Source organism: Thermobia domestica, chromosome 12 (assembly GCF_964235325.1).
Source record: "Thermobia domestica chromosome 12, izTheDome1.hap1.1, whole genome shotgun sequence".
Taxonomy (NCBI): Eukaryota; Metazoa; Arthropoda; class Insecta; order Zygentoma; family Lepismatidae; genus Thermobia; species Thermobia domestica.
Genome location: NC_137465.1, coordinates 229,987,727 through 230,000,440, shown reverse-complemented (window position 1 = coordinate 230,000,440; position 12,714 = coordinate 229,987,727). Strand labels below are relative to the sequence as shown.

Below are 12,714 nucleotides of genomic sequence, written 5' to 3'. Positions count from 1 at the left end.
TTCTCGACTCGTCTCGAAAATGGCTTCGTCTCATTTTGGAAATTTATGCCTTGATTTTCCGTTAATTTCATCTAGAAATTCTCAGAATCCTTCCGTGTCAGGAGAGGTGTACAAACGGCGTAATATAACATTTATAATTATTATTATTGGGGTATATTGTGTTAACATTTTTAAATGTTGATAAATCTTTTTCATTATTGCTCATGCAACCACTTTATCAATTTGTAGTGTTTATACCATGAATCACGTAACACTAAAAACAGTGTTTGAGAACTAAAGTTCGGGGAACTTGTTTTGCCCATGGGACTCGAGAAATCTTTTGTTTCGTTGGCAATGGTAAGTAAGACAGAAAAACCAAGGTGTTTGTTCCACATGTTATTGAAAAAAAAAACTATTTTATTGACTTGTATTTGTTCACTACGTAAAACAAAATAGCCTTCGGTTCGATGCCCAACGTCCCTACAATACATACAAATTCATTGAAATTCTAAAACTGTTTCTATTCATTCCTATTCTTATGCATAATATATTCACTGTGTTTCTAGGTCTTGCAATATATGACATGTGCAGCGCATCTACGGACGTTCCAAAGGCAGCGAGTAAAGCTATAGTGGAGCAAGGGTTGTTGGATTGTGATGGCGCCTATAATCTAGGTAAGTTAAAGACAACGTATAGGCCTTAAAAATACTTAACCACACAATTTCTTACAAATAATACACTACGTGAACTTTTTAAGCTATATGTACAGGGTGACCCACAATTATGTATGTGATGTTTCAAAGACTGCGGTAAAGAAACTAGCAGCATACCGGTACCTTCAACATAAAATTAAACACATTACTCACATACTTTTCCTTACAAGAATGTTAATCTCTGTTCTCCATAGCATGGTCTACCAATGCATCATCCAAATTGGGGCCGCGGTGGCTCAGTGGTTTCCTCGGGGTTCTCCCGTTTCCTCCCACTTTCTTCATTCCACCATTTCATTCATTACTCATCATCACCGTCTCCTTTAGCCTCACCGGCATAACCTGGGACGTAAAACAAAGATTTCATTTCATTTCATTTTCATCATCCAAACTGATACATATTTGGAGAGGAAGAACAACGTTGTCATAAGCAGGTTGACAGACCCGTACTGATATCCTGTGGAACTCTTCTGTGGTAGCTTCCCGTAGTTCGGCCAAATTGCGTATGTGATGTTGATGCACTTTGTCCTTTAAAATACCCCATAAGAAAAAGTCAGGTAGTGTCAAATCGGGAGATCGAACTCGCCACTCCACAGACCCACAACGGTTCGGGAATGTTTCATTCAGTTATTCTCGCATTGGTATGCCATAGTATGACGGTGCTCCATCCCCACTCTCAGGCTACACAATGTTGCCATTTCGAAACTTTTTGTCCAGAATTACAAATACTATAGTCAGTCAAAGTCATATACACAATTATGGTCCAACCTGTGCTACAACAACTTCATCAGTTGGAAACATCAGAAAAAGTAGTAATTCCCTGGGCGCTTTGTGGACTTCACGAAAACCTGTTAACAGTCCAAATCGGGTAATTATTAATTCACAAGGTAGCTGTACAACGACAAATTGAACTTTTAATACTTTAATATAGCCAAATATTAGAATGAATACATAAATTTGTTTTTTAAAAATGTGTTTCTAATGACCGAAAAAGTAATTTTAAAGAACGCTGATCTCTGGTATATATTTTTTATAATGATGCGCAACACTTGTTACAGTAATGGCGTCATTATGCCTGCTTTTAAATTATCACTAAAATACAAAATACTTAAAATTATTTCCAATTGTGTATAAATAAAGGAAAATTAAAATTAACTACTAGTTTTGTGTCCAGGTTTTAAACATTTAACAGATGAAAAGCTTGTTTCTGCAACCTCTCGCTCCATAAAAGGACCCTTAAATGAGCTTTTCCAAAGTTGAGATCTAGCCACACATTAATCTTAGAATTCTAAAAAAATATTTCCTTTTACTGTTATGCGTTTTTCTATATTTCTACAGGACTAATAACAACTTCTCGAATTGCCAATCACATTTCATCTTTGACCGAGTTATTGGATATTCCAGTAACAATAATTCCAGAGCATCCAATGTATGATCTCTTTAATGCTTCCTTCGTAGTTCTTGAGGAGTTTAATTGGACTGTTATATCTGTTGTGGTGCCCAATGAGAATGCCGCAAAAATTGTTAAAGAATATGCTATCGAAAGAGGAATCTGCATTGAAAGTATAGCTACATTTGAAAGGCTTTACAGTTCGTAAGTACCAACACTTAATAGTGCAAATATTAGTAACAAATATGTTCTATATAATAGATGTGATATATACCGAATAGATGCGAGTGGGTACAAATATAGTAATATATAATACCATCGTAATCAGTGTTAACTAAGAACCATCCTACTGTAGAGATTAATTGGTACACAAAATAATCTATTTAATTGTTTTTTAAACACAGAGTTCTAAGTATTATTAAGTCCTACCAACATATATATATATATATATATATATATATATATATATATATATATATATATATATATATATATATATATATATATATATAGGTAGGGCTTGTTGATTTGTATACACATATTTTGTCGTAAATGAGACCATACAGAAAAGGGCTTAGGATTTAAAGTGATATATGAATCACTGTAGTCCGTTCGATGCTCTCCCGCGGAGAATCGAACTCGGGACCTCGTGTACCAAAGGCACATGTACTGACACAAAACACTGTAATTGGGGGAATTTGTAGTATTCAATAAATAAATGAATAACGTAAATGAAATCATGAAGGATTTAATGTTGAATAACTTATGTTCATTTGTTTTTGTGCTTACTAGAGACTGTTAAATTTACGATGCAATCCGGAATTGGGGATGGTAAAACTTTTGTATTAGAAGTGGTATACATATAACGCATATACCAACAAGAATCCTTGTTCACTTAGATGTTTTTTAAACCGGGAAACAGTGATTGAATTTTGTTAGTATCTACGTAGTGTTGATTGATGTAACAAGAAAGTATAAACGAAAACTTTTACGAAGCATGTGAAATGGCACGTAACTCTATGAATGGGCATTCCGTCGTTAATTTTTATTTTGGTTAGGTGGGGTAGCTCAGCCTCTATGGCAGTGAAACAAGCGTTCCATTTCTAGCGATAACCAATCGGATGAGGCCTCTGTAAGGGTGAACTTGATGTTAGCGCGTTGTTTAACACGTTGCCCCGCTACTATATATTTTGACCTTTCTCATCTGTGCGCCACGGGCAACAATCCGCCACTAATACTTTGTTTTAACCCCATAAATGTATAATTTTCTTTGTGTATGGTTTTGCATACACGCGGCGTGGATATTAAATTTTCACTTCTATGCCATATATATGTAACAGCATACACACCTATAGAGCGAACGTGAAAAAGTGCAATATATATTTGTGTGTATCGAAAACCATACACGAGGCGCTGCACGAAGGAGCTGTGTGTATGGAAATCCATACACATGGTAGCCAAGGTGTTAAAAATAATTCCATGAACAAGGATTCATGTTGGTATAAACGTTATATGTGCATCACTTTTGGATCAAAAGTTATACCATCCTCAACTCCGGGTTGCGTTGTAAATTTAACATATATTACATGATATACTCACATGTGTAATTTTGTACCCTTCAGATTTATTACAAAACTAAGTATAATTGAGTGTTTACTTTGTGGGAAATATAAATAAAAAATATACCATTTAAGTACTTCTTTCGATTTCCTTATTACTCGAGTCATAGATTAACTTTTTATCGCTTCCGATGACACCTAAAGATCTGTGGCAAGAATGGTCAAGTTGAAGACCTCAATTGTTCCGATTTGATTATGTTCTACTTGGAGCTCCAGAGACTTTCAATCCCTTATAGGGAATTCAACCCGAAAATATGTAATGTTTAAAATATTACAAGATTTCAGCATTGTTTATAATGTTTTCTGTTGAAAGTTGTCACAATGAAACATTTCTAATGTGTAAAATTATCCAATAATCTTACATTTCAGTGGTGAACGTTACATTCATTTCAGGAATAATACACATGTCATAAGTACATAAGAAATATTGATAGTAAGTTTTGTTACTAAAAGTCTCAGTAAATGTTACTGGTGCGTCTTAGCAGCGTTTATCATTAGATGTAGTAAATCAGAAAGCAAATTTTGTTCAACAGAAATATTAAGAATATTTTAAGAGTAATTGTGCTGAATTTGAATATTTTTAGACATTTTTTATATTGTCATTTTGTAGACGTATTTATTAACCATGAGATATTTCTTTTAATGGAATAATTTTCTTCTTTCCAGGGATATTCTGATCAAATTCCGATCCTCTTTAGTTATTTTTGGTACAATTCAAGAGATTGAAGCTTTTCTGAACCACAACCATGAGTTACATTCCAACAATAGAAACATTTTGATAGTATCACCAAATAATAATATCGAAACTTTCGTAATAGGTAATTATGTTTCTTTTCTATGTGTAACAAGTATGTCATATTTACGAAACGTATGGAAAAGTTAATTTCAACTCATGAATTAATAGTAAAACATTATTTATTCGACATTAGAGCAGAAGTTGGATGTTATTGTTAGTGCACTGAATGCCATAATTATTGTTATGTCATAATGATATAAGGCTGAATAAACCTGCTTATCATTATTTTTATTATAGATAGGAGGATACTCGTTCTTCGCACGGAGAGAATACGTTTCATTTTGGACATGGAGGGCTGAATTTGGATTTAAACGGCATCGGAAGTGTTACTGTTCGTCTCAGTGACCTCGAAAACTATGGATCCGACATTAACATCGGTCATATTCGATTATATATATCTTCCCCTCCCTCAAGTTGGGGGGGCTGCATTTGAATTTAAATGGCATCGAAATTGTCGCTCTACCCCTATTTGGGGGGTATGGGGAGGAAATTTTATAGCACAAAATTGCAACCTCTTGAAATAATGACAGACGTGTTTTTGCTTTTTCTCATATCCAGTCGTTTCGAAGGTACACGGGATAGCAACGGGCCTTATGGACACAAAATGTGAACCCCCATCAATTTGGTTGGGGTCAACATAGCGACTTGAAACTTTTGGCAAAATATTTCTCTTGTCAAGAAATTTCTAACGACATATTACTCGATCCCCTTTGCCATTTGAAATTTTCAAGTTGACCTCTCGTACCTCTATGTGGGAGTATATGGGATGGACTTTTTATAGCTCAAAATTCAAGCCCCTCATAATAATGACGGACGTGTTTTTGCGTTTTCTCATATTTGTAGTAGTTTCGCAGATACACGAGGTGGCAATGAACTTTATGTTAGTGTCCTAAATTTCAGGGTAACAGTCATAACGGGTCAGGCCTTCTGATATCTGACAGGCCTTTTGATGTAAAAAAAAATAAAAATAAATAAATAAAAATAAAATGGTGGAAATTTTAAGATCAGACGCATTGCGTAGTGAAGCGAGTGAACTTTCCAAAACTGTGCTACATTGTACAATTTTATTTCAATAAAGGCGCAAATGCTGCGCAGGTCCATGAAAATAATTGTGCTATTTATGGAGAGGCTACGTTATCAAAGGCAACAGCCAAAAAGGGTTCAGTCGCTTTTGTCCTGGAAGTTTCGATGTCCAAGCTACTCCTCGTTGTGGGTGACTAATCGCATCAAAAATTTACGATATTCAGACGAAAGTAGAGCAAGAGCGCCTAGTAAAGCAGTTATGACATCACCAATGGCATAATCATTCATCTCCAAAGAGTACTAAAACCATTTCAAGAAAGCTGGCTACAAAAAGAAACTCAATGTATGAGTGCCACATGATCTGATTCAAGAACATTTACTCGATTGAATTTCAATCTACGAATCTCTATTGAAACGTGCCGAATTTGAGCCATTTCTGAAGTGGTTGATCATGAGTGATGAAAAGTGGATAACTACCACAATAATATGCGAAAAAGTTTCGTGGTCAAAGTAAGAAGAAGCTCCACACTTTGTGACAAAGCCCACATTGACTTCCAGGAAGGTTATGCTGTGCGTTTGGTGATATTTGAAGGGCATCGTGCTTCACAAGCTGCTACCGCCGAGCAGAACAATAGGCTCGGGCTTGTAGTGTCGACAATTAGTGCAAGTGTACCTAACAATTCAAAAGAAATGGCCGAAACTGGTCAGCAGAAAAATGATGTTCTACACCAAGCTGACAGCACTTGACGTGTATATCTTTAATGACCTGTGAAAATCGAGATAACTTGGTTAGGAGGTTTTAATGCATCCACAATATATATCAAATTTAGCACCATCAGACTATCATTGCTTTTGATCGCTGCAAAACTTCCTGAATGGTGATAAGTAAGTTTCCTAAGAGGTCTGTGAAAGCCACGTATCACAGTTGTTTGATCAAAGATTACAGAAGTTCTACAGCGACGGGACTATGGTGTTGCTGGGAATATGGCAGAAGGTTGTCGAACAAAATGGTGTATATATATTTTCACAAAAAAGTTACTTTCAATTTTGACCTTCAAAAGCTCAATGTTTTTTTAGACAATCTGGTAACTAACAGTAATGTGATATGTTCTAATTTTTAGAACATTTTAGTTAAATAATGATAGAATTGCTAATTAAGATTCAGATATTACATTAGTTGGTGAACTACTAACATATTGTTCAGGATTTTTGTGATTTCTTGTCTAGTACAGACTTATATTCTGTAATATCCACCGAAACGTTCTTTATCCTAATGTAACTTAATCCAACATGATCTAGCCTAATCTAACTTAACGAAACTTAACTTTAAAATTTTATGCTAACCTAATTTTTCAAATTAAACCCAAATGAGAGTTATAACTAGTGGTGGACACAAAAACCGGTTTTTCGGTTTTTAGGAAAACCGAAACCGTTTTTTGAAAATTTTCAAAAAAACAGGTTTCGGTAAAAACCGAAACCGGTTTTTTAAATTTGTATTTCTGAATAGTGTTTCGTTTGTTCTGTAAGCAATTCCGTTTCCTCAGAAATAGTTCTGTGTTTTACAAAAGTTTTCACCGAAACCGGTTTCGGTAAAAAAACGAACATGTTTTGGAGAAAACCGAAGCGGGTTTCGGTGAAAACCCAAACTGGATTCGGTGAAAAACCGAACCGGTTTTGGAGAAAACCGAAATGTCGATTTTTCGGATTTCGGTTTTTCTAGAAACCGGTCTCCGGTTTTTATAAAAACCGGTTTTGCCCATCCTAGTTATAAGCCTAAATGCCCATCCTTCCCGCCTAAATTCTGTATTTATCACCCATACCCGTCCTTTCCACCTAGATTCTGTATTTATCTCTCACACTTGTCCTCAACAGAACGATCAGCTGTATTTATATGCCACGGCCGTATGTAAAGGATTAAGGAAAACTACAAGGCTATGTTCATAAAACATAACTTTAAAATAGTGTAGCTTAAGAGTATAAAAACCTTTTTGTACTAGCGGAACGAAATATAGAACTCAGTCCAGGTACATTTTAAGATCAATCCATTAATTTATAACAATACTATTGTTAAGAGTAAATTAAATAGTTGCTGGTAACTTTGATTTAGGTTCACCCTTATATGTACGCTCATGTCCAAAATGATTGTCGCATAACTATAACTGTCTTTTGTAAAAATATAATTTGATAATGATTTTGCAGGGTACTTTTAATACTGATATTATGTGTATAATCTGGAAATGTATATTTGTGGTAAATTTCATAGGAAAATTATTATAAATATGAAAATTAGAATGAGTAAAACAAAATGTTCCTAAATGGACAAAAATGTTTTATTTTCGTTTCATTGTTCCTATTTACTACTCTTTTAACATGGAATTTGCTACATACATGTCTTTGCCGATTATACAAATACTAACATTATAAGAAATGCGAATTTGTTATCAAATTATATTCCTATAACATATTTATAGACATGCGACAATAATTTTGCACATAAGTGTACATAAATGTTAATTTATTTTTTTGCAGATAGAAGTGATAAGATGCCAGAATCTATTCTTACGTTAAGAAGAAAAAGATCTTCTGCTGATGAAGAATTATTTCATTTAGAGAACATTAATGAAATACTTGGAACTCTGAAAGAGTCGGCCATTTTTCTTCATTCTTCCCCAGAAACTGTAGCTACCATTCTTTATTTAGCACAACATCTCAAATCAGCAAGACACAATAACTGTAGCCATATTACATCAGAAATATGCAAGAAAGTTTCACCCTTATCTTTTTCCAAGTACAAGGAGTCCCGAATTCAAGAAATAGCCACTGAATTACGTGTTAATTTACATGAAAATGATAAACAATCGTACATTTTATTTCATGCGAAACGACAGAAGAATCACACAGTATTTCTTCATGAAATTGGAACTTTTTCAAGCGAATACAATGGGGAAAGATATGTTCTTTGGACCAGTGATCGTTTCCCAGAAATATTTGCCAACCAGTGTAGTGATTGTACTTGTAAGTTGAATGGTCAAAGAATTTTTGACCCTACGTCATCATTTCAGTGGCGCCATGAAAGTTGGATTGCTGCCTGCGTTTCGATATCTGCTCTGGGAACTTTGTGTAGTGTAGTGGTTATTATTTTCATAATCGTCCGTATATGCAAAGGCGATGTTTTAGAAGGAAATCCAGGGTTTTCTTTTATTTTATTATTCTCAATCATATTCATGTATTGTTCTGTCATTCCGTTTGGACTAGAAGGGTCGAGCACATTTTGCAAACTCAGGTATTTAGGAACGACTATGAGTTATGCTGTGGTGTTCTCCGTCATTGTTGCCAGAAGCCTTTTATTAGCATTCTGTGACAATGGAGGGTTCATGAGTCACATCAATGGTTACTTACAAACAGCTTTGTACATTTTTATTGTTGGAGTACAAATTGCCTTGAGTGTTCAGTTTTGGGCAATGAGCTCTGATGAACTTTCTTCAGTACATGCAAGCAAAACAACGTGTTTCATACGTAACACACTAATGATTTATTCTTTGTCATATGACATGTTCCTTCTAGTCATTTTACTTTGTGTTTGTCCTTTTACTGTCCGATCGAAGCGAAATTACAAAGAAGGACTGTTTTTCACCATAACAGCAACTGTGAGTTTTGTACTGTGGATTGCTTGGTGTACCTGTTATATGACGCTTCCAATACAATGGCAAGACGCAAGTATTGTTGCAGGTTTGACTAGCACAGCTACCGTGGCTCTAGTCTTCATTTTTATTCCTCGCACCTACCTCATGATGTCCGGAATTGTTCGCGATGAGCTTACCAGCGTTTTACCACCTCTTAGTCAGATTCCTTCAGCAAGCGTTTTGGACCTTAATTACAGAGGGTCTAATAATGCTCTGTACGACTCCATTAGTCATCTGCAAAGAAATCAAGAAATTACTGCAGGGGTTTTCAATCCTAATTTCTACTCAGAGCAACCAGTTGGTTGCAAATACAGATCGTCTAACAGTACTCCTGAGAATACATATGCTCGATATGATAGTCCTCCATCTCCTGATAAAGTTACACATTTGTAAATCCAGGTCATACTCCTAACAAAATATTCCGTCCAGTATTCGTGTTGTGTAATGTAAATTACGTGTTATTACTTTGTACATCTTCAAAATGCTGTATGAAAAATCCATTAGTTTAAGTAAATTTATTTGCTAATTTGATAAACGTATTATGTATGTATAAAAACAAATTCTATTACATCTGTATAGAACGTGTACTATGAGGGGATAAATATTATAGATAGGGACAAAAGATTTCCGCACGTTTTCAAATTTTGCTCTTTGTAACATTTAAAAAGTGCTAAAGTTTTAGTGGTGGCTTTGATTTCCGTTATTATTGCAGCGTGATTCAATAGTATCAAGAGATCATTTTTATCTGTGAAATTAATGAGACTCCCTAAAATCTGATCTCATCTGTGTAAATTGGAATAGAAACTTACAATTTAAGTATTTATACTACCGAATCATAATCCGGTACTTTCCAATCCTTACAGTTACCAACGAAATAACTACAGCATTACATTTGTGAAAAGTATCATGTTGTTTAATACCCTATTTAATCTTCTTTACAAATATGGTGGTTTTTAAGATGACAGCCATGACCTGGAAGTACCTTAAAACATAAGTCCAAGCGATTAGATGAAGTCGTATTTGCCGTAGCCTTATCTGTTCTGGTGAAAAAAAAAAACTTCTGATTTTAAAAAAAATCAGCCCGTATCATTGGCAATATATGGACTTGATTTTTGGTCTAGCGTCCCTTTCAGCAGCTAGGCTATACGAGATGTGGATCTACAGCTTAACGTTGAATCCGAACCACATGAGCTTCCGCCGGGAATTGAACCCGGGTCTCCGACGCCAAAGGCGCGTACGCTAACCTCTTAGCCACAAGGGAGCTTCGTACAAGATATTGAAATAGAGACTACAGCAATTATGTAAACTTAAAAAAAATATTTATCACACCATACTTGTTTATTTTACTGAAAATTCAAACACCAAAGGTAACATTCAGATAGTAAAACACTTAAAGTAAGATAACTGCAAATATATATCTAAATACCCCAAGTGTTCATTGTTGGGACGTTTCCGATGATATCCGCTAGAATACACCTCCAATATGTGCCACAGTCTTGGCCAAGTCCAATTTGACTAACAATCCGAAAGACACCGCTGAGACCGGTACGCCGTACAGTATTGTTTGCTTCGGAAAGATTCCGTGGAAGGACGTTATTATTTAAATAAAGGCAAGAATCCGTTATTAGTACCGTGCTAACTCAGAACATTGCCGATTGTTTACAGCAATGTACGCCTTATTTCGTGTCTATCTAGGAACACTTTGTTCTGTAAGTGTAATTTTAGTATTTGTGATTCCATGGCTACTAAATCAATACCAAGTATGGTGCAGCGAAATACGCCAGAGCTTGTGCAGGACTGACTGCAGAAGACAAACATGTTTTCAGTTGTCCAAAATGTTCCATGTAATACCGGTGTAGTCTTTTTAAGTCACTGTACAGTGACACTGTTTGTTTATCTTCTTGTGGAATAAAACCATTTAGTTTCGAACTTCATTTCAACTTTGGAGATTATCGTTTTTACATTTTATCTTTTTATCTTCATGTAAAATTTTGGTTATTCTATTTTTTGCTTCAGCCATGTTACGTAGTAATATTTGAGTTGGTATAATACAGACGTTGTAAGCAGTTGCAACATTTATTACAGTTTCTAGTAGAATCCTAGACTTGGCGTAATTACCTGCGCGTGTTGGTAAATACGCCAATTTGTAACACTTTTTTCTTTTACCTTGGGTACAAAATAGAAGTGAGTCGCATCATTGCTACATTTTTTCTAAACGCGGAAAAAGCTACTGTGTAACGCACATGCGTTGTTCTTGTGTTTCATGAAAATTAAGGCTATAAAAAATCCAAAATCCCTAATATGGCGTATTTACCTGCACCTGCCTTACATGTTATGAATATATTTCTTACTGAAAACTGTGAGTAAACTTTGCAAAATGACATTATATGTATGATAATGAAAAAAAAAACTTTGTTCTTGAAAGTATGTAAGAAATAGAGAATTAAAACCTACATCAATTAATATACATTGCTCAGGAATGGAAAGACATTTTTAAAATGTAGAAAGACCTATTATATATAGCAGAGTTATACAACCTGGGGTACTCGAAAAACTTGAATGCCACTGATATATAGTCTTTTGATCAATTCTTGCTGAAACCCAGTAAGAATGAAGTACTTCGTGTAAAGAGGTTTGTTTGTAAAATACTCTTTTCGTTTCTGTAATCTTATGTTTGCAATTTTGCAAATATTGATAAACTGAAATGCTCTTTTAGGCTAAGTTTAAAATGATATTCTAGTCATATGTATTCTATGATCATTTGATATTAATTTAAGAACGTTAAAATCTCTAGTCTTATCCAATTAAATGTTTATACCTTTTTTTCTTCTTGCAACTTTTTATGTATTATATAAAGGCGTTAATACTTAATTTATTTAACTGTCATTTACCGATTCTTCCGCTTAAACTAAGATTACCATTTATATTTAAAAGAAATAAATACAAGTATTTATTTATTGTATAATTTATTATGAAAATAAATATATTATTCTTTCCATATGAATGGTTCTAGTCATTTTTAAATATGTTAGTGGAATTCTATGATGAAATCTTTAGTTCAATGATTTCTCTGTAAGTGTTGTGTAATAGCTGTACACTCATGTCCAAAATGATTGTCGCATATCTATAACTGTCTTCTTGTAAGAATATAATTTGACAATGATTTTGCAGGGTACTTTTAATACTGATACTATGTGTATAATCGGGAAATGTATATTTGTGGTAAATTTCATAGGAAAAGAATTATAAATACGAAAATTAGAATGAGTAAAATAAAATATTGCTAAATGGACAAGAAAGTTTTATTTTCGTTTTATTGTTCTTATTTACTGCTCTTTTGACATGAAATTTGCCACATGCGTGTCTTTTCCGATTATACACATACGAATATTATAAGAAATACCGGGCGAATTCGTTACCAAATTATATTCGTACAACAACATATTTATAGACATGCGACAGTAATTTTGGACATGAGTGTATGTTTGTGTACATATTGTATGTTTTAGTTAAT

The 12,714-nt window shown here is 34.3% G+C and overlaps 1 protein-coding gene across 1 annotated transcript in view; it reads left to right on the top strand.

Annotated features, from left to right (window-relative positions):
• LOC145667108 (uncharacterized) overlaps positions 1 to 12,115 on the top strand; it is a 28,962-nt gene extending 16,847 nt beyond the window's left edge. The window contains exons 4-7 of the mRNA XM_081734847.1: positions 546 to 653; positions 2,028 to 2,283; positions 4,365 to 4,516; positions 8,047 to 12,115. Of these exons, the coding sequence (XP_081590973.1) occupies positions 546 to 653; positions 2,028 to 2,283; positions 4,365 to 4,516; positions 8,047 to 9,593 (2,063 nt within the window). The 3' untranslated portion in view covers positions 9,594 to 12,115. The remainder of the gene's footprint in view (positions 1 to 545; positions 654 to 2,027; positions 2,284 to 4,364; positions 4,517 to 8,046) is intronic.
• Positions 12,116 to 12,714: the final 599 nt, after the last annotated feature.